Genomic DNA, 26,375 nt, shown 5'->3' with positions numbered 1-26,375 from the left:
TGATGTTTGTGATGGAGGTTGTGTTGGTGGTGATGTTTGTGATGGAGGTTGTTAGTGGTGATGTGCTGGAAGTGATGCTGGTGGTGTTTGTGGTGGATGTTGTGTTGGTGGTGATGTTTGTGATGGAGGTTGTGTTGGTGTTGTTTGTGATGGAGGTTGTGTTGGTGTTGTTCGTGATGGAGGTTGTGTTGGTGTTGTTTGTGATGAGGTTGTGTTGGTGGTGATGTTTGTGATGGAGGTTGTGTTGGTGGTGATGTTTGTGATGGAGGTTGTGTTGGTGGTGGTTTGTGGTGGAGCTCGTGTTGATGGTGGTTTGTGGTGGAGGTTGTGTTGGTGGTGATGTTTGTAGTGGAGGTCATTACTGAAACATGGCTGGCTCATGTTTCCGAAACTGATATCATCCTTCTCTGTTTGTCTCCCTGGTGTTTCATTTACCTTGTCTCTATAGGTTTGCCGTTTTTCTATTTTGTCGCTTCTGTTTGAGTATTTGTCCTTATTTATCAATCTCCATCGCCCCGTTTATTTGTGTCTGTCTGTAATTAATCTGTCTGTCTGTCTGTCCGTGTCTTCTGTCCGTCTTTCCATCTTTGTGTGTCTGTTTATATGCCTGCCTTTCCTTATATATATGGGTGTCTGTCTGTGGCTATCTATCTGTCTACTCTGTGTCAGTCTCTGTCTACCTATCTGTATATCCACCAAGTATATATCCTTCCATTTATCTATATCTATCAATCTATCTGTCTCTCTGTTACATGACGTTGCATTCTCTGAGGGTACACTACAAGAAAACTGCACATAATTTCTGCCCCTACTCAGTAACACCTCGTTTTCCCACGACACACCACTTTTCGCCCATATAACTTCCCACCTCCTCATTGATCCTACTCTTCCCCCTCTTCCTCCTCCAACCATCCCACTCTCATGCACTTGAACCCATCACTTTGCAGTTGCTTTATTCAGACGATGCAATACCAGCTATAATTAAAAGTTGCAGTGACGAATCAGATGATGATATGTTGCGTTTATTAACATGTAACACAACTAGGAGGCAACGCAACACTGCACGACACAAAAATATAACGTAACAATAGGGTAAAACACAACACAGCACAACAGTAAAGCACATCACAAACAAACAGCAAAGTATAACAAGGCACAACACCATACAACACAACTGGAGGAGGCGATGCAACTCAGTATCGCAAAATGACCCCAGCCAAGTGCACCAACGCAACACTCAATCACAGCAACCAGATCAAAGGCGAAAAATGAGGCCAGCGCAGCACAAAATGATGACTGCCGTGTGGACATCCATCACGCTTCATGTTGCAATTAGCAGCCTCGGTATGGAACTTTGATATGCTGATGAGGTCACACACACACACACACACACACACACACACACACACACACACACACACACACACACACACACACACACACACACACACACACACACACACACACACACACACACACACACACACACACACACACACACACACACACACACACACACACACACACACACACACACACACACACACACACACACACACACACACTATGAAGAGTCGACCCATTACCTACACACGCATACTTTTGGTGATATATTTTACACACACACACACACAGACACACACACACACACACAGACACACACAAAAGGGTGGGGCTAGTGTGAAGCAGGCAGGGAGATGTATGAGGGGGCGGGGCTAGTGTATCATAGTGCAGTCTAGCTCCCCCACCCCCCCCTGCCCCTTCCCCTTCCCCCTTCTTCCAGCTCCTTGTCCCCCCCTTACTCCCCCTGCCCCGTCTTACCTTGTCTTGCCGCGTCTTGTGTTGTCTTCCACGCCCACCAGTCCTGCCCTGCCCTGCCCTGCCCTGCCCTGCCCTGCCCTGCCCTGCCCCTCCCTACTATGCCTTTGTCGACTATTTTTTTCCGGTTGATAAAATTTGTACAGAAAAGGTATATTTCGTAGGTTGCTGCTTCTAGCTCGTTGGCTTGCGTTTGTTTTTACACCATTTAATTGTGTTTAATCATTAATCCTAAAATATAAAGAAAAATGTGTAGAACGGTAAAAGTATGAGTTACATGTTTTGAATTGTTAGAAATACCTGAATAAACGAATGGACATTGATTTACTCACACACACACACACACACACACACACACACACACACACAGACTAAATTTACAATACAGTTAAACAGCATTATGAGTTACAGATATTGCAGTAGGCCTAGTAAAACAAGATAAGTTTACAAATGGAGGTGATCTTGCAGAAGAATGGTATAAGTAGGTTACGTTAGGCCTACTTCCACATCCCATACCCCAGTGACGTCACTCCAGCGCACTTTGGGATAATGCCTCTCTCTCTCTCTCTCTCTCTCTCTCTCTCTCTCTCTCTCTCTCTCTCTCTCTCTCTCTCTCTCTCTCTCTCTCTCTCTGTCCTTCCTTCTTCGTAAAGTTAATCTCTCTCATTTCATCGCCTTTCTTTTCCTGTCCTCTCAGTTTCAGATTCTTTCAAAAAAAAAAAATTTTTTTTTTACTTTGCTTTCTAATCTTCTTCCTCGACTTCCCTCATTCTCTTATTGCTCATTATTTCTCCTCCTCCTCCCCCTCCTCCTCCTCCTCCTCCTCCTCCTCCTCCTCCTCCTCCTCCTCCAACCCATCTGGAACAATTTTTCTTGTCATTCTGTTTCCTCCTCCCTCATTTTTTCACCCGTTTCCTCCATCTTCCCCTTTTTTTTCTTCCAATACCCTCCATCTCCCTCCTCTTTCCTCCACTTCACTCCATCTCCCTCCTTCCTCCACCAGGTCCTCCATCTCTCTCCTTCCTCCACCAGTTCCTCCATCTTCCTCATTCTTCAGCCACTTCCCTCCATCTCCCTCTTTCCTCCACCTGTTCTTCCATCTCCCTCCTTCCTCCTCCAGTTCCATACCTTTTTCTCCATTCACCGCTAGCTCCGTCCCCCCCTCTCTCTCCACTTATGATCCTTCTCTCCCTTTGACTTCCTCCCTTCCTCCCTGGTATCCTTATCCCCCCCCCCCCCCCGAATACTATCTTATTTCCATTGCTGTTATATTGATCACGTGGGAGGGGTCACTGTCCTTGCTCCTAGCCACCTCACCCCCACCCCTCCTATCCCCCACCCCCCATCCTCCTCATCCCCTCTATCGCCCTTCCCCTCTCTTTCACCCTCCCCCCTTCATTCACCCTCGTCCTGTCTCTCTTTCCTCTTCCTCCTTTGATCCCTCTCCTTCTGTTTTCGTACCTCCCGTTTCCTCCTCCAGCATTCTTACCTCTTCGTCTCCATCCGTCCTTCTCGTCTCAGATCCCCTTGTATCCCTCCCTCCTGTTTTCTCTGTCTCCCTCTTCCCATCCTTAAGTTCTTTTATTTCAGTGATCTCCTCTCTCCCTGTGTTCACGTCCTATTTATTCTCCCCTCTCTCTCTGTGTTCTCTTTGTCTTTATCGTCCTTCTCCCCTGTGATCTCATCCTTCTCTCCCTCTGTATTCTTTTCCCCCCTGGTTCTCTTTCTTTCCTTCTATTTTTTTTCTCCCCTCTCTCTCCCCCTCCCTCCTTCCCTCCCAGTGTTTGCTTCACTCTGTTTCTTTACTTCCATAATCGAATTCAGCTTAACTTTAGCTAGCCTAACCTAACCTAATCCAACCCAACCCAACCCAACTAGCTTAGCCTAGAATAGTTAAACCTGCCCTGATCTAATCTAACTATACCTAGTTTGACGTAACCCAGCCCATCCTACCCTAACCTAGCGTAACTTAGCCTAACCACACCTCACCTCACCTAACCTAACCTAACCTAACCTATCTTAACCCAGTCTAACAATGGCGTCTAACCTAAACTAAGCTAACGTAACCTATCCGAGCCCACACTTTCCTGGAAACTGAAGAGACCGTAAAAGTCGACCAAAGGACTGAGTATCGCGGGACTATGGTCAGGACGAGGGTATTGGGCCAGTGTTTGAATTTGAGGGAGTGTTGATAAAGCAAGATATGTAAGACAATCAAGTAAGGAAGCCCCTGCTGTGTCCTCAATCTTTCCCTGTATTTACTTGAGGTACCCATAAAGTCAGGCTTTGTTCTACCTTTATTTACAACATACATCTTTTTTCTGTTGACTTTATATTCACATTATATACGTGAATGATTTACACCTCTAAAATATTTTTCCCGAAAGCTTAGGTAGGCGTTGTGTGGTTGCTGCCTGACCCCACCCAAAGTTTAATCCGGCTTTGCTCAGCACTTTTTTCACGGGTGGGAGGCAGGGTGTGGGAAGGGACAGACACCTGCAATACGTAAGAATTTTTGAAGAGGTGGCCTGTCAGTGGTGGACGGCATAATGGTGGGGTTGGCCAAGGGAGTAATTATCACGGTAAATTGCAACATGTACCTTACGTGGAGAATGAAAAATAATAAGAAAAAGAGCAACTAATTAGAATAAAGACGCACACATTTCCCCACTATAATTGCAGTATATACCATAAGGGGGAAAACAGAAAATAGCTGACAATAAAAAAACACACTACTGGGCTTATTCTTGCCCTTTAAATAGCAATATATATCTGACAGAATAAAAAAATGAAATGACTCCTGGACTTCTGTATTTTCCCTCAACACTTCTCATTATTAACTCAAGTTACGGTAACATTTTTCGTTCATTTTTTCCTTCCACATGTCTCATTGCAAATAACAAAATTTTCATGGTACTTTATTGTGTACTTGCAGGGATAAAACACAATGTATTTTTTTTTTCTTTTTTGTCAAGGAAATAAGCATCTTCCCATTTGTTGGTGAACAGTAGCAGAAAGTCGAGCAGCCTGGTTTTATATCGCTAGTTTAAAATTATCGTAAGTAAAATACGAGGAAGCTACTCGATTTCATGATAAGGCACCTAATGTTAGTTGGATATAAATGAAACTCGCTCCTTTTATTCTGAGAACGTCTATTGGGTTACGAAGATGGTACCAGCTGGTTTCAAAAGACATTGCTCACTTTCGTTATTCTTCGTAATGTACTTATATCCACGTTCACTGTAGCCTTACCCCGCTGCTCGTGAGTCCACCCCTCCAAGGTTCAGAGTTAAGTATTTCCCACGGTCAGTCTCTTTTTTTTATTATTATTATTATTATACCAACTTTTTTAGTGGGGTTAATGGGTGTGTATAGGGACGCGGCGTGAGTAGGGGGGGGGCATGACTCCTACTTATACCTGCTCTCACTCCTTATACCTGCTGTTAGATCTTATACCTGATCTTACTCTTTGTGCAGTACTTGCTTTTACTCCATATACCTGCTATCACTCCTTATACCTGCTCTTATTCCTTGTATTTTCTCATACTCATACCAGCTCTCACTCCTTGTACCTGCTGTCTTATACTTGATCTTACTCCTGATACCTGATCTTATTCTTTATACTAATCTTTACTCCTTATACCTGCTTTCACTACTTATACAGTACATGTTCTCACTCCTTATGCGTGCTCTCATTCCATATACCTGCTCTTACGCCTTATACCTGATGTTACCCCTTATACCTGCTCATACTCCTTGTACCTGCTCTCACTCCTTATATCTGCTGTTACTTCTTATACTGGCCAGTTTCTGCATTTATACTCATTTCGTAATTCTCTCTCTCTCTCTCTCTCTCTCTCTCTCTCTCTCTCTCTCTCTCTCTCTCTCTCTCTCTCAGCTATTTTCTGTACAGTTATTTCAACACTATTTTTTATTTTTTCACATATTCTTTGTAGTTCACGCACTTATTCTTTTTTTTTCTTTTCTTTTTTTACATCTAGTTTCTACTTCCCTATTTGTTTCTTCACACTGATGTTCACAAACTCCCCCATGTATACCCCTTCTTACGCTTTTCTCTACATTTCCTTCCTTCATTCATTCATTCCCTCCTTTCCTTTCCTTTCCTTCGTTCGTTCGTTCGTTCGCTCCTTCCTTCGTTCCTTTTGCCGCTCGGGGGTGGGTGACTGGTGACCCTCGCCTTGGAAATGTGGACTAAATAGCCTAGCCCAAGGTCCCTACACTGTGTCGGAGCAATACAGGCTTGGATCATGGACTGTGGATGGATGTTAAAGATTTAACCTCTAGTTCCCTGTTTTATGTATATATATCTTTCATTTTAATATAGGCATTTTCCCGCCATCGCTATCAGTATATCTCCATTTTCAATCGTCATCAGCCCCATCAAAGTGCTTATATATATATATTTTTCCCGCCATATTTTCCTCTTGTTTTGAATCACATTTTTTGTAGGGTCTACGTTTTCTGTTGTGGGTCAGCTTTTGTCATTTCTTTTTTCCCCCCAGATTTTCAGTAATCATCGTACGATTTTCTAAACATTTTATTTGAGTATCCACTTTTTTTTTTTTTTTTTGTACTCCCGTTTTCTTCTTTGGGAATTCCTTTGCTGCCTGGTGGTATTTTCACATTTCTTCCACGTATTCCTTTTATACCCCATTCTTTTACAATATCTACTTTAATTTTCTGTTTATTTACACCTCTATGTTTTCTTCATTACCTTATTTCTCCACATTTTTGTATATATTCCTGTTATACAGCCTTTCTTTTGCAGTATCTCCATTTCTTCATTTGTTCTCTGTGTTGTTACGTTTCTCATATACTTCCTATAAATGAGTAGTATCTCTCTCTTATTGGCTCCTGTTGGCTCGTCTCTGCTGCCCTTTACCCTCCTGTGTACCCTGCTACCTCCCCTGCTTGTATTCTGCATCTTTCTCTTTGTTTTTCTTTGCTTTTTTTTTTTTTTTTTTTTAACCCTTCAGTGTCCCTTTGTCTTGCTCTGTCATGCTTATATTGTATTACGTTCCTCCTGTTTTGCATTCCTTCTTCTAGTGTCTCGTGCCATATTGTTTCGTCGTATGTCTTTGCTGTTTCTTCTTCTCCGTTTGCTTTCATTATCCGACTTTACCTCCTTCCTCTGAGGCCGGAGAGAGATTCCCATCACGTGGTGGCACGGACATTCTAGGGCGGTTCCACTGCCCGGTTTTAAAAACGTCCCATAGTTCCCTCCTTATCCCCCGAAAGGAGGATGGTGAAGTGTAGGAGACGGGCAGTTTCAGCTTGCAGTCTACTGGGTGCACGTTCAGATTAGCCTGGGATTGCAGCTACTAGCACTGTTATTTACCTCCTTCCTCTTCTGCTTCTCCTAACTCTGCCGTTTCTCCTTATTTCACGTTGCCGTTCCCTCTTCCTCTGCTGTTTCTCCTGCATTCATTCTTCTGCTCTGTCTCCCGCGCTGTTGTTTCTCGTGGTTCGCCTCTCCCATTATTATTTTTGTTTCTCTTACTTCCACCCTCCTCCTATAGTCCTTCCTCCCCACCTTATCCTCCTCCTGCTTCGCCTGCTTCCTCTGCTGGTTGTCCTTTTGCATTTTCTCCTTTCTTTCTCCTACTTTGCTTCCAGTGCTGCTGTTTCTTCTGCTCTCACCCTTTCTTCCTCTTGTTCCTCTTGCATTTACCCTCCTGCTACTTCTCCTCCATCCTCAGGTTCCCCTTCTTACCTCCCCCTCTGCTGCCTCACCTGCTTACCCCAGCCAAACTACCTCTGCTTGATCTTGTCACCTTGTCATTACCCCTGTTTTTACTAGCCTTAACTTGGCACTTCCCGCCTCATGGCCACTCCCTGCTTTTGCCTTGTCTTATCTTGGCTTCCCCTGCCCCCCTCTGTCATCCCTCGGTCGATTGTGTGTGTGTGTGTGTGTGTGTGTGTGTGTGTGTGTGTGTGTGTGTGTGTGTGTGTGTGTGTGTGTGTAATTCACTGGGTCGGTCAGGATCACTTGATGGTCGTGATGGTCAGCTTTTACCCTCCCGGAAGGGAGCTGAGAACTCGTATAGTCCGATCTAAGGGCAAGGCTGTGACCTTCACACACGCGCACACCCGTCCCCTTGCTCAAGGGGGACAGTAACCACCCACTTCGTCAGTGAAACTTTTCGCAACCTGAGCGAGGCGCGAACTCCCGTCCACCAGTTGGCAAGCGGGAACGTTACCACTGTGTGTGTGTGTGTGTGTGTGTGTGTGTGTGTGTGTGTGTGTGTGTGTGTGTGTGTGTGTGTGTGTGTGTCCGTGTCCGTGTCCTTGATGCTTGTAAGTGAGTTTGGAACCTATTTTATTATCTGTCTGTCTGTATCTGTCTGTATTTTCATGTCTATCCTTGCTATGCGGGGGGCAGTGTCTGTGATGTTGCTGTGCCATGATCCAGTATTGTAATGTCAGTCAAACCTTTCACATCTAGTCAGTCCTTTGCCTTCTTCACATCATCCCCTGCCACCCTTCTGCCATGCCTTTCCCCTTCTACACCCCTTTCGTTGCCTTGTCACCCCCTGCCACGTTCCTACCCCCCCCCCCTGCATCCCCCTCACGTCCTCTGTCATATTTTGCTTTCCCTCTCACCCTTTTTGCCTTCCTCTGCCTTCCTCCTTTACCTTTTCCATCATCATTTTTCCTCTGCATTTCTTCTTCCTTCCCTGCATTCCTCCTTCCTTCCATGCCTTCCTGCTTTCCATTGCACCCCCTTTCCCAACTTTTCCATCCCACCACGCTTCCCTCTCCCTCTCCCTCCCAACCTTCGTCCCCATTTCCTCACCTACCTCCCAGTAGATCTTCCCCGCCTTTTCCTTTAGTCTCCCTCCCATCCTTTCTCCCATCTTCTCCTCCCTCCCCTTCCTTTCCCACGTCCCTCCCTCCCCTCTTCTCTTGTCCCTCGCACTCTTCCCCTTTCCCCTTCGCTCTCTTTACCCTCTCCTTTTCCCCCCTCTTTCTCACCCCTCCCTTTCCCTCCCCCTCCCCGTCCTTTACTTTTCCCTGCTCCTCCACATGATCTCTCAAATCACCTACCATTTTCTCCTACCGTGTTTATTTGTTATTCTCCTTTCCTTCCTTTTCTCCACTCCCCACTTTCTCGTTTCTGCTCCATCTTTTCATATCGATTCCCATCCACCTCTCCTCCCTTCACTTCCTCCCTCCCTCCCTCCCTCCACTTCCTCCTTTCCTTGCGCCCTTTATTGCCTTCTTCCTTCTCTTCCTTCCTATCCTTTTTTTTTTTTTCCATGCTCCCCCCCCCTCCTCTTTTCACAACCTCCCTCTCGCTTCATATCACTGTTTTCACCCCTTTCACACACACACACACACACACACACACACACACACACACACACACACACACACACACACACACACACACACACACAGACTTGTCATCTGGGGTCAGGGACGGGATGACGGAGACAAGAATTTAGGATCCACTCAGCCATATTCCCGTTGGCAAGGCGGAATTCGCAACACCTGCACGTTATCGATTTATTCTCCATATCACACCCTTAATACAGCGAATGAGTTACAGAGAACATGTCTGAAAACAGTAGTAGTAGTAGTAGTACTAGTTGTAGTAACAGTAATAATAATAATAATAAAATTGTTATTATTGTTATTATTATTATTAGTAGTAGTAGTAGTAGTAATAATAATAATAATAATAATAATAATAATAATAATAATAATACAAAATCTAGTAGTGGTAGTAGAAGTAGTGGTAACAGTAATAATAATAATAATAATAATATTATAATACAAAATCCCAAGACCATAAATTTAGCCTACTTGAGATCTCGTGCGTATTTTATGAAGACGAAGGAGTACTCGCTCTCGTCGTGACGGCGCGTGTCATGTTCGTGTCTATTCGTGTCATATTCTTTCGCTATACACGCCATTCATAGAGAGTTGCTGGTGCGGGTGAGGTATGCGTCTGTCTGAGTATGATACAAGGTTCTCTGATATACTGCACAAGATAGAGTTGTCATGTCGCCTTGAATTTCAGCCTGTCATGATTGTATGTTATAACTTTTGGCGCCATGACTGAGGGTCGTGGCTGAGGACGCTTCGCAACACCTCTTCCTTGGCGATTTATTTTGGATTCCCCTAAGAAACATGCTTTTGTGTGCTACTTATTCGATTTTAATGTAGTTTAAATATAGTTTGCATCTGTAATATAAAAGGAGACATAGAGGTGCTATTGGCAGAAGAAGTCGCTAAGGGAGAGGTGTTCGAAAATCTCCACAGCACACACAGTATGGCCGTGAAGTTTTTGAATTCCGTTACTCCAGCGTTATGGTTGCTGTGTGTGGTTACTCAAGTTAAACACAAGGCTCCGAAAATGTTTGTATAATAAATCTTACGTCACGGAATATATATATATATATATTTTTTTTTATGCTGAAGGTCTACAGATATTTACAGCTCGGGTTTCAGAACAGAGTTAGGTTTTTATTTAAATTGAGTGTGTGTGGGTGTTGCATACTTGGCTTGAGAGAGAGAGAGGGGGGGGGGAAGCTAGCATAGTTCATCAGACTTTATTTTCCTTTCCATTGTACGGTAATGCATGTTTGTTCAATAGAATTCATGAAGCCACTGTATGATTGCTGCTGAATAGTTTTTTTTTTTCTGCTACACTTTGCATCTCATTGTGATTGTAATACCGCTAAGAAATGCTCAAGACCTTGTTGATAACTGAAGTGAGATAAAATTTCGTCATCTGTTACAATACTTGGATTTGGTTCACCAGATATGAATTATGTATTTTGTAATGTATCCGTGTGATTTATTTTAGCATATTAACAGTTCAGTTGAGAATGTGTGGCACGTCTGCGTTTGTTTTATTGTATACTTCCATCCAGTTGTTCAACCTTTTGTATTTTTGTCACAAGAGCTTTCATTTTCATTTATAATAAAGGCAGAGTTGGCCCAGTTCAGTGAAGGTGTTCCACTGCGCTTCCTTCAGATTGGTAGTAAATAAGGTGTAGTGTAATACGGTCACAATACACAAGTTGTAAATAGTATCAGAATTTTCAGCCTAATTTACAGACCTACCACTGAAAGGTAATGTAAGAGAGAAACGTTTGGACTTGTGGAAGGGTATTGTAGTGTGTGTTACCCCTTCTTGACTTTTTTTTTGAAAATGTTCATGTTGGTCATTACCTGTGATTTCTCCAGCCATATATATGTCAGCAGCGTGTGGTGTGAGGAAAGGTGATGTCAACCGTATTCTCGTAGGTTAATGAGGACCTCCATGCTAGTTAATTTCTGCATGGGGTTTAATACAGATCTTTGTGTAAGTTTTGCAGTCTGCGTCCATGTTAAATAGATATTCGTAAGGGAAAAGTAATGTGTACTGTGCTGAATGACTCTCTAAGGAAGAGGTGTTAGACAGCTTCCTAATTCCATGAAGGACCACGCATTCTTGGTAGCTTAAGTCGTGTTTTCGTGGTGCCAGTTTAACCGTTCAGGATATTTCTTCACCAGTCACATCCCAGACAGTCGCAGGTCGTAGCTGGCAGCGCGAAAGCACGGCGTTAGTAGTCTTTCACGGGCATTTGCGTTAACGATATATTTTGCACATTACACCCCAGTAGTCTCCATTGTGCCACTTTCATCCTTTTAATTTATAGATAATAAATAACGTACGAAAGAATATTGGCAGAAACCATCCTAAATTGACGAGGTACGAGCTCAGCACTTTTCTCTTTACACTAAGGGCTAGAGGTCTGCCCCCACCTCCCACTGTTTATCTGCACCGGGGCTGATCATAGTGGGAAGCAGCGGCCACCTGTACAAACCCAGCACTCAACCTTCACTCCCCTACAGTACACCTAACTCCCCATTCCACTTAAACCCCCACAATATACCCCACTCCCCACTTCATCTACGCTTCCCACACAACAACCTGCTCCCCACTCCACCTTCACCCGTACAACACACCCCAACTCCACCTTCACCCACATAGTACAGTACACCCCATTTCCTATTCCACCTGCGCCCTCCACAATAAACCCCACTCCCCACTCCACTTTCACCCCATTTTCCATTCTACTTTCACCCCACAGTATACCTCATTCCCCAATCCACCCTCACATCCCACAATACACCCCACTGTCTACTCCACCCCACTTCACACTCCAGCTGCATTCACTCCCCATTGTGTAAATTTACCGCAGTGCTAATTTTCTGTGTGCGTTCTTTGGGCCGTATCCTCGTCGGTAAAGGAGGTTCTCCCGCTCCTCTTCCTTAACAGTTTAATGGATAAATAACAAAGAAGTCAGAAGTAACATGTAACAGTAATAAAGCAGAATTAATCCATACGGAAAAGGTGCTACAAAGCCTCGTAACCTCACGAGAATACTGTCCATAGTACAAGATTCATATGGTGTCATGAATCAGAGGAAACTTATTATAAAGTGTTGTTGGGCACACCAGCACCGGGCTAGGCCTCTGTTATCACCTTGCCTGCCAACCAGGTCTTCTCAACACCCATTTACCTTAACTCAGTGATAAGAGGAATACCTTGAGTTTGTAAGTGTATGCGTGTGTTTCCTGGGCCCTGAGCTCACCTTTCCTTGCAGTCTGAGGAGCGCAGTCGCCGCCTCCTACAGCCGTCTCACCGCAGTCGTTCCGAGGGGCCCCTAGGCAGAGACCTAGATGATGATAGTTTTGTTGTGTCAGAATACAAGACTCAGTATGCCTGGGTCAGGAGGCCTCCCTCCGCCAGGGGCCCCGAGGCCGCCCCGCTCCTCGAGGCGGAAAAGGTAATGTGTTGTCAGCGGGACGGCCATCCTCACCTGACTCCCCGCCTGGCTCCTTCGGCAGTAGCGTAAGGTAGAGAGGCAAGTAGGGTGGTGGCATCTGCCCTGCCACCTGCTGCAGTCCTTTACCCACCCACTCATCCACCCCCAGGCATAGAGTTTATTCTTACATAGATCATAGACCCGGCCGGGTGTTGTTCAAGTGTCATTGTTCAGTGCTATAATTTTGCTATCTCATACATTGTAATATTGTCTGCCTTTCCATACACGGGTTTGTAGTTTGTTTTCCAATAAGGATTAAAGTAGTTGATGGGGAAGTTTCTGCAGTACTGTATGTATATACATAACTACTTTTATAATTTTAGTAGTGCCATGCATTTTTCAGTTGCATTCATACGCAGCCTTTAGTTGGTGAGGAAAATTGCATATAATGCCCATCATTACTTGTAGGCCTATGTATAAATATCGAAGTGCGTTTCACTTCTGTTGTTAAATGCATGCATCTGTAAATATTTATTCCTTGCGTTAGACGACGGATGAAGAAAAAAGTACAGATATACTAAATAGAGGCGAGAGAACAAAAATCTGATGTGGGACTTCGCCAGAGTCTACGGGGATACGAGCACCTCTTAGAGCACCTCGTTTCGAATATCCTTAGCGAATATCCTACGATATTAAGATGCTCTCGCGTCTTAATATCGTAGAGCACGTGTCAGTGTTGAACGATAATGGGTGAGAGGCTAGGAGGGTAGAGGACAGTTTGTTGACATGAAAGGGTCCTGCTCAGCGGCTGGAGGAGAAACACGGAAAGAGTGGGCAGGACAGACAGGTCAGGATAGCGCTTGGAGTACGGGCTGTATCGAAGATGATCTAATGGGCAACGTAGCACCTTTTGCATAGTGGTATATTGTACATATTACTGCCTAACATTTTGATGTATGTTATGTCGTTTTAATATTTAGGCTATACAGTTTGGATCAGTAACATACAGGAGGATATTTAAGGGTAAAGTGCGGAATAAATTGCAAAGAAACAGGTGCCTTGACGTCTTCAGAACCACCCACAATACAGTACAACCAACCCTACACCCTTTGAAGAGAGAGATCAAGATATGAGTTTCCTTCAAGAAGTATATCATAAGATAATGTTACGGTTACGGTATACCCGTCCATGTTTCGGACCTGTAGAGTATAAGGTCTCTGGTGTACGGTAGTAGGGTACGGTAATTTGACTAAAATAACCCAGAAAAATGAACAGCCCAGTTACCTGCCCCAACACTGGGACGAAAAACAGTCATCGAGGGCAGACCTATACGGCACAGAGAGCACAACCCTTTCATTTAGTCATGTTAAACTACATTTGAACAGATTTAATAATAACTTGCAAAGAAACCGTGACGCTGTGACAGATTTTTTCCATTTAATACTGTTTTTCATTGTGGTAGATTAAGGTGCATGGGTATAGTGTTCATAACAGACATTTACAAGGAACACTTGGACAGCTCGGCGTTCATGATCTGGGGCTCAAGGTAAAAGGTTGTTTCGAGGTATTTTGAACTCTTGATTGACTCCTGTATCGTAAACGCAGCGTGTCGGCTTCCCTGGTGACCTTTGATGAAGTAATATGTTAAATGTCTAATATAAATCGTATGGATAACACAGCGTGATAATATGATGTCACATATGTACGGTAATTAAAAGATCAGTAAGTACGGTACATTTTTTGCTCCCGACAAGCAACGGGATCAGCAGCCGTGTTCTGGATTAATTTGTGAAATAAAGTAGTAGTTGTATGTCACATTGAGGGTATTTTAAATATCACGTTACCCTTTATCCTTAGTGCCATGCCGATTTTCAGAATTAAGTTAACAGTACAAATTACTGTTAAGGAATGCACTCAAACCTGTAAATGTACAACCATGATCATTTGAATCATCTCTTCTACTACACTAGGAAGACGATGTTTGTATCTACATTTTGTCAGTATAATTACGGCATATGATGGCTTGAAAGTAAATGTGGCTCATCTAGGAGTGGAAGATTATTCCCGTTTTCTTCCTGTTTTCTTTGTAGGTTTCGGTATTAACTTTTTTTTTCTTTTCTTTTTTTCTTTTTTAGCGAGCACTGTCATAGCAAATGACCAGATGGTGTACAAAGTTACCATTGCTACCATTGTTTTAATACTAATGATAGCAGATAAATGAAAGTATTATTTAAATGCTGTTGAGCTTCTTACTGTTCATTCGTAACCTGATGCAAGTTTCTTGCTGGCAAGTAATTTTTGTTTAGTCTGGGTAGTTATTTGGTGTTATTCAGTCTGGCTGGTAAAAGAATGTAGACAGTCCACCTAGGTTCAGTAATACAGGTTAATGTTTAAAGGAAGTGGAGAATATTGTGGCCCTTGGAGGTAGTGACCAGTGTTATGAAGACTGTGATATGGAATAGAGGTCTGAGCACAGAAGCTACAAGAACAGCACTGAATGGAAGTGAGTGGCCACATCGTTGTATGGATGTAAGACTTTGGAATGGCATTAGCATTTTTCTTTTTAATGCCACTGATAAAAATATGGGGTGCAGTAGCAGAATACGATGAGACATGCAGAGATTGATGGAAGCGGGGTAACAAAACCCATTAATTAAAGGATAGAAGAGGGTGTACTTACAGTACATTGAAAGACAATGGTCATACAGTATAAAGAAATATATACGGATGGGATGATGCAGATAGTTTTATATATATATATATATATATATATATATATATATATATATATATATATATATATATATATATATATATATATATATATATAGTGTACACACACACACACACACAGAGTTCTGTACTGTATATTAATGAGTTTTGAGGGTAAAGTATGGTATGGGAAGCAGAGAAAGTGGATGGATATAGCTGAACGTGTTAGAAAAGAAAGCTTCATAAGTTGAAGGAACAAAAGGTGATCAGTGAAATGGATGTGCGCAGATGAAGTATCGTTACGTATGGATGTGCCCATGATGGGTTCTGCCCCCCCCCCCTCTCTCTCTCTCTCTCTCTCTCCTTTAGTGGCATGGTCTGTATCCCTCAGCCATGATGAACAATATTATTTTGTGTGGATCATGAGACATGTAGGGTGGACCCCCCAAATTTCAGTAGCTTGATGGATAAGCGGTTGAATGTATAGTCCATTTCTGTGGGCTTTCTTTTGATATGTCTTGTACTTCTGTGTTTTCCTCTCCCTTTTTCTGGATCCCTCCCACTCTACGTTTTAGTGGGAAATAAGTAGAGTTATTGTCACAGTGCCCAGTGTAATGGGTCGTGCAGCCATTCACTTATCACTCGGACATTTAGAATTCTAAACTTCCTCCTTGGACAAACCATTTCACACTAATGTGCTTTATATTATTAAGTTGTTGTCAAACCAGTTTAGTTAAAGCCAGTCTCTAAACTGCCATTAAAAAGAAAAAGGAGTGCAGTCCGTCATAAACCATCTAGATGTATGACTTATCAACTTTTATACTTCTTTATTGTCAGTATGTAGTATGTAGTCTACCATGTTTTCTCCTAACTCACTTCCAGATCAAGCTAGTTATTACTTGCCATCCATGCTTCCTCATATTTTCACCCTCACTAACATACTTGCACCCTTTAGGCACCCTAATCATTTAAGTCTGTATGTGACAGTAGTTAATATCATTACTCACAACTTTCACAAGATTCCTGTCCAATCTCTGCAAGTCACATCTGTTCCTCAGGCGTCTCATTTGCACACCTATCAAAGTAGACGTTTCTTCTAGATGCCATAACGGTGTTTCACGCCCATAACTTAATATCAGGATCTGAGAAGGGGGTGGGTGTTATTAGTACCAAACACCAGGAACTGGTCCAAAGGGGGACCCAGAAAACAAGCCAAGAATATACTAATTAGTACTGAATCTTCAGTAATACCTGAAGTTGGTCTAATAAAATTGATTATCTCATACAAAAAGTCAAAGGATACTCATCAGGATTTGCAATAGCAATTGTCTTCTTTTACTGGGGACAAAATAGTATTATTCTAGTACATACAAAGGCTAGGGGCCCATTATGTTCCCTAGTACCAAGGCCTCAGGGTGTTTTGCCCTGCGTCTGCTTGATGAGGAGCTTACATACTGTATGGTGGTACTGTGTACCCTGGTTGGAGTGAAGCAACTTCAACACCCACGAGTCAATACTGTACATATTTCCCTGCTCCTCACCGTGGTGAAGGACCCTGGTCTGACCCTGGCAAGGCACTATCTGCCACCAGGGGGTGCCAGTTCCCTACACAGTGAATGTACTGTACCTGTAGGATGACCCAACAGAGGCAGTTGCCAGTGGCTGGTAGGGCTGCTCAGACAGGCAGAACATGGTTAAGCAACAAGAAAAAAATGCTGCTCTTGAATATGGCTCCCTGTTATCTTGTTTTTGTTTCTTCTTTGAGGGAGCACTTTGCAGGCTACTGGCCTTTGGCTCTTTCTTCTTTGCATTAAAAAAAAAAAAAAAAATGTGATCCTCGCCGTCCTCTCTCCTGTTTCCCGCATTCATGTTTTGACTTCTCCCATAAGCTCATCCATATAGTTATAGTCTACAGAGTGGCAACCATAGGAACATAGCACAACTTTGTCACACTGCATCATTAGTTTTGAACCACAAAACTGGAACATCCACTCATCTACTTTGGAAGATGGTCTGGTAAGTACTGCACTGTAATGCAAATGCCCACTCATGTTAGAATCTGAATATTCTTTTAAAAACATGCTTTAATCAGGACTTGAGATTGAATAAGCAGTGTATAATGGATGGAATTCATAATCTGATTGAGCAGGTTTCCAGAGATATGGAGTACAAAGGGAAAAGAATCATACTGAAAACAGTAAGAAAGAACATAACACGTCAGCATTCAGTACCATGTTGTTTTTTAATTTTGTGTCAGTCTGTGTATAGTCTTCTTCTGTGATGTTTGGTACTTGTGAAAGTACTTGAATGTATCTCAGAAGGGACTTTTAATATATGTGCTTAATTACAATATTTTAAATTTTTCAGTGAATGTATGGAATAGGATTTCAGTACAGTGTATAATTTTATTTGCAAGGTTCATTGTATGTTTGCAGTTTTACACGGTATAATTAGGTTTTGTGTGTGTGTGTGTGTGTGTGTGTGTGTGTGTGTGTGTGTGTGTGAAAATATTAAGAATTTGTATGCTGTAGCATACTGTACAGTAATTAAGAACATTATGGTACTGTACTTCAGTTAATGCCAGTGATCTTTAATGAATGGTGTGGTGACATTGTTTTGACCTTTTTTTTTTTTTTTTTTTTTTTAATATATGCCAATTTCAATATATCTGAGAACGTTGAGTCCTACCTGGTAAGACTAAGTAAAAACAGACTAGAATGCTTCTCAGTAATGTATATACAGTATATATTTGAGTTACTGTACTGTATACAGCTGTGCTACATCCAGTAGTTTGTTGATGTTTTGTACTTCCTTTTCCATTTTTCTGCTCAAAACATCCTGCTTTTTTCCTTGTTGGAAGTACTGCATTATGATTTGTCCTTTGAGTGCATAAACTCTTTGCTCATAATTTCTGCTATTGATATATTTCTGATTATAGATGATCCCTTTTTGCAGTGCAAGTACAACTGAAACATTTAGTAATGTTCTTTTTCTTCCACAGCCGCCACCACAGTCCACAAAGCCTCAAGTGAATATAAACGGAGTAGCCGGAGGAGCCTCACCAGGACCAGCATCAGGAACTGAAGGAACTGATAACGGGGCTGCTAACAACACCCACCCTGCCGAGGACCAGCAGCCACGAACGCCTCGTAAGTCCAAGTCGATGGGTCGCATACACGGTGGAGGAGGAGCGGGGCCGGAGGTAGGAGGAGGAGGAAGTGCAGCCGGCAGCACTGCTGAGGCGTCGGGCGGCACTCAGCAGCAGCATGACCAGGCCCCCCCACCTCCCGGCCCCGACACCACCGCACCAACCCAACACTGGCACCGAGGCCACCGACGCACCCCCTCTGATGGAGTAGCATGGCGACACTCCAAAGGTACACACGTCCACACCCACCCACACACACTCATACTTTATTTTGTGGGAGGATAGGTTATTGTGGAAGCTTGTGAATTTGGAAAAGTTTGCACAAAGTAAAGGAAAATGTTAGATTCATGGAGAGGGAGGTAATTAACAGATAAACCACAGGGAAGGTAGCTCAGATGATGAGTATGTCCAGTAGCTCAAAGAATGCATATGTCCAGTACCAGTATAGGTAGTAGTTAATTTTCTCTGGATGACCTTAATTCATGGGTGAGTCATGGGTGTTATGCTTCCTGAAAAGACCTTTTCATCACCAATTGTTCTGGATAGCATGAATATATTTTCTGTATTTTAGTATCTAATTGTCACTGTTTTGAAGTTGGTTTTGTAATTCAAGAATCCTATTTAGTAATAAGTATCTGTTGAGTACAGGGGTAGAGATCCAGGGCATTGTTCCTGGTTATCTCTGAGACCTTGAATCCACAGAAGAAGGAAGCCCCAAGTTCATTGTTCCTCGTATTTTGGAGTAGTTATAAAGTTTCTGACCAGTAGGTTTTCCATATCCCTACACCAATAGAAAAAAAGAAAGCTTCATGGCCATACTTTTCCCCTGTTTTGTTGCATTTTACAACCTGTGGGGAGTTTATGAAAAGCATTCATTCCTCTCTTTCCCAGAAGTAAATGATTTGGTAATTAAAGGCTTAATTGATTTGATAGTTAAAAGGCATAATTGATTTGCAAAGCAGTATAATAACCAGGTGCTTCACCTAAAGAACTTGATATCAAATATCCTAAAATAATGCTTCAGTCTTCAGTTATAGTACAATGCAATTGCAATATTACGTTATATAGGGATCAATGGCTGCTCGCTCAGTACATCACAAACACTGTAAATTTGCAGGATTTTTTTGCCAAGATAGTTTTCATACCCACTGTGTATGCATGTACATAAATGTATTGCTGATATACATTACATTAGTTTATAAGATTCATCACATATACATAAACTGCTGTTCTTTGTCAGTGACAAGGATTCTGGTTCACAGCTATTTTCATATTGTATTCCGAGGCTTTTTTTATGCCTGTCACCTCTGTTTTTAACATTACGTGAATACCAGTGCAGTATTTCATCAACTCTGTAATAATACAGTAGACTGTAATACTGTAACACAGTCAGTCATATGACTGTACTCTGCTTAATGTGACCCATCTGTTTATCTATCTATAGCCAGACACCTTAATCCCGTAAGGGGTAGCCATTAGACTTTTGAGTTAGTTGTTTTACAGGGAAGGGCACTAACCCTCCACCAACTCACTTGCTGACATGTAGGGAACACTTATGGGTTGGTTATATGGTTACCACCCAGCGTTGTAAATGGCATCGTAGCGTATGAGAAACCATTAAGCTTGTCACTCAGTGTAAAGCTACCAGAAAAGAAATGAAGAAAAAAGTGACAGGAAAGATGGGAGAAATAGGAAGAGTGGAGGGCAGACGCGGAAAAAGAATGACAAGAGGTGAAGGAAGAAGTAGGCAGCGCGGCATCATGTAAGTGGATAATGGTCGCCGCCACCTACCACCATTGGTTAATTTCATGGTAAGGTCATCTGGAGAAAGTTTCATAGAGCATTATTTACTGCAGATAGTTTGGAGGAAACTTAGGTAGAGATGGAAGCTGCTGTATAGAATACACAGTACATACATGTTTGTACAGTGTTTAGTATGCATAATCAGGGAATGCTTAGGTATCTTCAGGCAAAGTTACTTAGTTGCATTGTACTTTGTGAAGTTGGCATCATTTGGTGAAGAAGTAATGTTTGTTAACACTTGCAGGTATTTTGTTTACAGTACAGTAGGCCCTCCACATTTGCGGAGGTTATGGGACACTGACTCCCACGGAAGTGAAATTTCCGCAAATGTTTGGCACCCTCTCCCCCAAAATGCCTCTACAGCTGCAAATCACCACCTGTTAGCAAATGTGCACATACTCTACATAATAAACAATATCTGGGATCTGAAAGCAGCATAAAATATCACAAATAATAACAGACCAACTGTATAAAAAAGTTTAATAACAAATAAGTTTTGATTGGGTATGGCTGTACAGTACAAAGTTATGCACTTCTTACCCTTGAACACTTGAGAGCACAGTCATTGGGGACAGTACTAAGATCAAGGGGGACTTGGCGTGGCAATGTATAGGCAATGGAACAAATGCAGCAGTGGCAGGACACAGACTGGGGGAGACAGAGGAACGCGGGAGCACGGTGGTTCGGTGCTGGCCTGTTTTGGCGTGAAATGACCCACGAGCATCCACACAGCGACACTTTGCGGCCCTGAACGAAATCTTGGCTCCACAGAGGGACAACTCATGAACGTTCGAAGCCCACGAAAATTGAATCTACGAATGTGGAGGGCCAGGTGTACAGTACATGAAGCTTACTCATTTTATGAAAAAACAAAAATCTTTAGTGGTCTTATATCTAGCATATAATTGCTTGATATGCAGTACTGTAGTTGTTCTATTTATAATATTTTTTTTAATGAGAATAGCAATTTCTAATTGGCTTGGCTTTATTGCTGCCTCACAGAATAGTAACTCATTAAAAGTCACATACCAGGATGTATACCATAATTGCAGTTATTAGGGGTACATGTATGTTTTTTATTGTACTGCAAGTAAGGTAACATATTTTTGTAAACGTAACTTTTAAATTTAAGCAGCTGATATGTTTTTGTTACCACATGATGCAAAACTTCACAGCAGTAAGAGATTTATAGTTAGCTTTCATAAAGTTCATTTTATTTATTTATGATTATTTACCACAGTACCTTATCAAAGATGTGGCATCCCCATATAATAACTGAGATAGAAAGAAATTTCACCTGATGGTTTGCATTGCATACAGTACAGTACAACATTAGAATAGCTTAAATTTATTTATTACTGAAGCACTTTAGGATAATTTTATACGTTATGAACAAACATACTAGTCATTACTGTATGTTGGAATATGCAGTGCTACTTGTTCTGCTATAACTCTCAGTGGTTTCAGGATAATATGCCATAGTAAGTCAAGCATATATTTGAATACAGATTTTATTCTGTATGTAGAAACTTATAGTGACTACATATTTACAGTACAGTATTACCAAAAATTTTGGCCCTTCAAGTTAGTGGGTAAATGATGTTAATGCAGAGTTCAGTTTAAGAATGTTAATACATAAGCCCATTGTGATTAGTTGATAGAGAGGTCCTCCGTCCACTAATACCAGCCATCCCACCCTGAACCAAGTAAGAGTGTACATACACTGCACATTTTCACATCAAGCAGCGAGATGCTCTGGTGGTGGTCTGTGAAGCACTGGAACAGCTCAACATTACAAGTAGTGCATGGAAACACACACTAGGGATAAGATATTATAGTAGCCCTCATTCATGTCTTCATATCTCTTAACTTTAACACTTTTCCATGCCCTGTAGCTGATAATGCTAATTAACCCACTGCATTAGCTGTAGCAAATATTTAGGACATTCTGTAGATGGATGATGCTCTTTCAATTTCTGGCACTTGTCTTTTCTTACTAACATATTTTCATGTAACAGTTAACCAGAAATAATGATAGTAGATTCCTGTGTATGATGATTGTATTAAGTGACGTGGTATGGTATCTGGTGGCACAACAGTGATGTAGTTTGTCTTTTAACACCAAATAGCATGGATAAAGTTTTACAGATGCACTGAAAATTTAGCCTCTGAACTTCCAGCGCCAGAAGTACTGCATGCATAACTCTCTCCCAAAATTAAACTTCTTATTTGCAGATTATATTTAGTACTTTCCTTATGTTTTAACAAGTAGGACTAGTAAGTAGATGTCTTAATGAAATCATTTGTTTATGTTTAATCCTGAAAATTATTTGGTAATAGTACCAGCAGTAAAAACCAGGAAAGCAGCATCAGTTAAAAACTAGATACAATAATGTAATTGTGTGCAGAAAATGGCATGGTCACCCTTGTTATCTTGTATCCTTGCTGCTCGACAATATATTTTCATGATTTTATTTATGCTGATTCTGAATTCATAAAAACACCTCAAGATGTTCATTTGTTTATTTTATTTTTGTTGCATTCTCAATTTATGAATTTTAAGTGTGTAAAGGATTTCAGTAAATATCCCAGGCATAATAGATTGTGAGATTGAACAACTAAATTCCTTATACCGGTAGCGTACATCCCTATTTTCCTGGATGGTAGCTAAACCTTTTTGCTGTACAGTATAAAAGTCTAGCAGTCTGAGTTTGTTTCTGTTGTCTGACTTACAGGGCTTGAGGCAGACCGCATTATTGGTGGCGAGACAATGTTTGGTGAAGATGATAAGCTTTCAAAAAGGTAATGTTATGGTGATTTGTACGTTCATTAATACTATACTACAAAACACAACTGACTGCTCACAGCTGCTTCCTTTAGGAATGATTAGGTGTCTTCAGTACTGAACTAACCCCTAAAAGCCACATTTTTCTGAAGCTTTGTTCCACCCCAGCCGTAGTTCGGGATCGATTTTTCAACATTTACCTAGGTAAAATTTTTTCTTACTGATATGAAGAGCTTGGATACGCACCTGAAAATGCCAGTTCCAGTCCAATAGGCTTAATGGTCACAAAACTGCCCGTCAAAGAATATAAAAGGCCCCCCTTGCGGTAAGCAAGGAAAAAAAAAAGCAAAAACCTAATTTTTGCTAGAGAATCTTACCAAAATCAATGAAATCAATGTAAAATATGTTTATATTGGTGAAATTAGGTGTAGGGGTCAACATGAGAGTTAAAAAAAGAAAAAAAAAAAGTCCCAACTGGAAAAATTCGGCAAAAAAACTGATTTTCGCTAGAGAACCTTACCAAAATAAATGAAATCAGTGTAAAATATACTTCTGTTGATGAAACTACTGTAGGTATAGGGGTCAGCATGAGAGTAAAAAGAAAGCAAAAAGAATTATATTACCAAGCATGATAAATTCAGCAAAACCTAATTTTTGCTACAGAACCATACCAAAATCAGTTAAATAATGTAAAATATGTTTCTGTTGGTGCAGCTAGGTACAGGATTCAGCATGAGAGAAAGAAAAAAAAATTTCTTGAGAGAGAAATTACCGCATCATATTAGGGAAAAAAGATAGGGAGGGAGGAAGGTGGAGGTGGGGTGGGGGGTTGCTGGTGGGGATGAGGGGGAATGAGACGCACCTGCAGTACGGAGGAGGTGGTGTGGAAGGTATTATGGGAGGAAACACACACAAAGCTATCATAACAAAGTAATTGCTTCATCATTCAGTATAAAGTGCAGGTTGAGGGAGGCGGAGGAGGGGGGCTCAGGGGGGTGCGGGCATGAGACTCCTTCCATATGATGTAGACATGGTGTTGGTGAGTGGTTTGGGTGGGAGGGGAGAGTAGGCTTTATCCAATCAGCCAGGGAAAAGTGGAGAAATGGCTGGGGGGGCGGGATCCCCCACAGTCCTTGTGAGGGGGTGGGATCATCCTTCCCACAACCTCATCCCCTTGTTCTGATTGGGTAGGAACCACTTACATCATAAAAGGGGCTGGCATAGTGCTCGGCAGTTTTTGACAGACCTTCTACGATCGTCAGTCATAGGACTCTGCATGGCAGACTTGCAAACTGACGATTGTCAGTCATAGTACACTAGGGATAAGTACGGGTGTTCATTGAAAAAAAAAAAAAAAAGACCCCCCCTGAGCGAGAGGCAATATAACTTGCGGCTTTCAGTGTTGGTAACAGTGTATCTGATGTCAGAGACATGGGGGGGTAGGGAGTGACGCGTGAGGGGAAGGGGGGGTGCTAATCTGCACGAGACACTGCTTCAGTCTACTTTACGACTGACTTGTATTACGTGGTCCTTCACACAAAATTTACTTTATCCTTATAATCATGCACAGACAACAGTACTCGCCAGTTAATGCTCTGCACATTCATAAATCTCTCTCTCTCTCTCTCTCTACAGTATATATATATATATATATATATATATATATATATACACACACATACAGTAAGTCCTCGTGTTTGGACGCATTTTACTTCGACACCTCGTTTTTCACACGAGAAAAAAGCTTCCCAGCTCTCTCACAATTCGCGAATTTTCCCACAATTCAATGCCCCCAGCCGGCAGCCGACACTCAGTAGACTATGCGTACCGATGCACTGTCAAGGCACTGTCCATTTTTCTATGCAACAGTTTTCCATGATCTTTATACAGCAGGTCCAGCAGGGCAGTAGACTCACGTGAGTTTGTTATTGTTTGTGATCGTAACGTACGATCTTCAGCCGTGTCGTGCTTCTATTTCTTAACAAAGAATCGTCACATGTTTTTCGTAACACTATTTATTTTTGTTTTGATGGACAAATACCTGAAATGGATGTAAAATTAAGCTTATCGATATTTAGGGAAGGAAAATATAATAACTGGCCCAATACAGAGATGGTAGACTCAGCCCACCAGTTTTTTATTCTATTTAACTATATTACGGCCCTCTTTCTTGTAGCAGTGAGTAAAATAATGTTAGAATTTCTCCCTTCCTTTTAGTGACAAAGAGAGCACATAAAATGACGGGTTTGGTTGACCTACTTTGATGTCAAAAGTTAAATAATCTGGTTGAAAGTGGCAGTTTTTCCATGGTTAATGACATCAGGAACTAGCCCATCCACTCTTAACACACCTTCACTTGCCACTCAAGCCAGTCTTCACATTATTTCTGGTAAGGATTTTTGGTGTTGCAGCTCTTTATAACAGTTTTAATGTCTTTTCAGGTACATGATTATTGTGTTATGCTGTTTTAGCAGTAGCAAACACTCTTTATTTAATTTTGGGTAGGGCCTGTATGGTGTTATAGTACTTTCTGATAGGGTAGGTACACATGTCCCACCAGAACACTCCTCTGTTTTTCCCATTGATTATTTACATCACAATTCAACGTTTTGCAGTTCGCAAGGTTTTGGCGGAAAAACGAGGATTTGCTGTATATATATATATATATATATATATATATATAAATACTGTATATATATATATATATATATATATATATACTGTGTATATATATATATATATATATATATATATATATATATATACTGTGTATATATATAAATACTGTATATATATATATATATATTATATATATATATACACAGTAATCCCTCTACTTTCCGGACGCCCACTTTCCGGACGCCCACTTTGCGGACATCCCCACTTACTGGACATCCCCACTTACCGGACATTGTGGGCCTGGACCATCGGAACCGAAAATGGCCAAAAAAGGAAAAAAATCCCCCCAAAATCCAAATGTTATCCCACCCATAATTTGAAATTGCCGCGCGGCGCCAAACAGCTGCATACTCCATGGCCCTTTCACCCCTTCCTTCCTCCCCCCTTCCCTGTCAGGGTTGCCGTTTGTTATTTTTCATTACACTTGGTAATGAACAATTCGTTTGGTAATCAGAATAATGCATTACCAAATGGATTTTTCACATGTATGAGGATACACAGGATGGAGATGGTGGATTGTTTGCTTTCTCTGATTAATCTGCTACCCTACATAGCGTGAAAATAATCAACATGGTGTTAATTATAAGGAGAGTGATTACATGTATTTCCACTTGTATATATAATTAGTGAAGAATAAATGCTA

At 41.7% G+C, this 26,375-nt stretch overlaps 1 protein-coding gene across 14 annotated transcripts in view; it reads left to right on the top strand.

Annotated features, from left to right (window-relative positions):
• The window catches only part of LOC145393515 (uncharacterized), a 1,158,665-nt gene that overhangs the window by 1,008,744 nt on the left and 123,546 nt on the right, over positions 1-26,375 (top strand). For 10 of the 14 annotated variants that reach the window (XM_080267654.1, XM_080267653.1, XM_080267655.1 and 7 more), the window contains 3 exons: positions 12,444-12,626; positions 18,319-18,694; positions 23,004-23,070. In XM_080267654.1, the coding sequence (XP_080123780.1) occupies positions 12,444-12,626; positions 18,319-18,694; positions 23,004-23,070 (626 nt within the window). The remainder of the gene's footprint in view (positions 1-12,443; positions 12,627-18,318; positions 18,695-23,003; positions 23,071-26,375) is intronic. The other 4 variants (XM_080267659.1, XM_080267664.1, XM_080267663.1 and 1 more) reach the window with 2 other exon arrangements.

This window comes from Coenobita brevimanus, chromosome 24 (genome assembly GCF_032717465.1).
Source record: "Coenobita brevimanus isolate Jiangsu-jjx chromosome 24, ASM3271746v2, whole genome shotgun sequence".
NCBI classification, from domain to species: Eukaryota; Metazoa; Arthropoda; class Malacostraca; order Decapoda; family Coenobitidae; genus Coenobita; species Coenobita brevimanus.
This window is presented reverse-complemented; position numbering and strand designations above follow the sequence as displayed.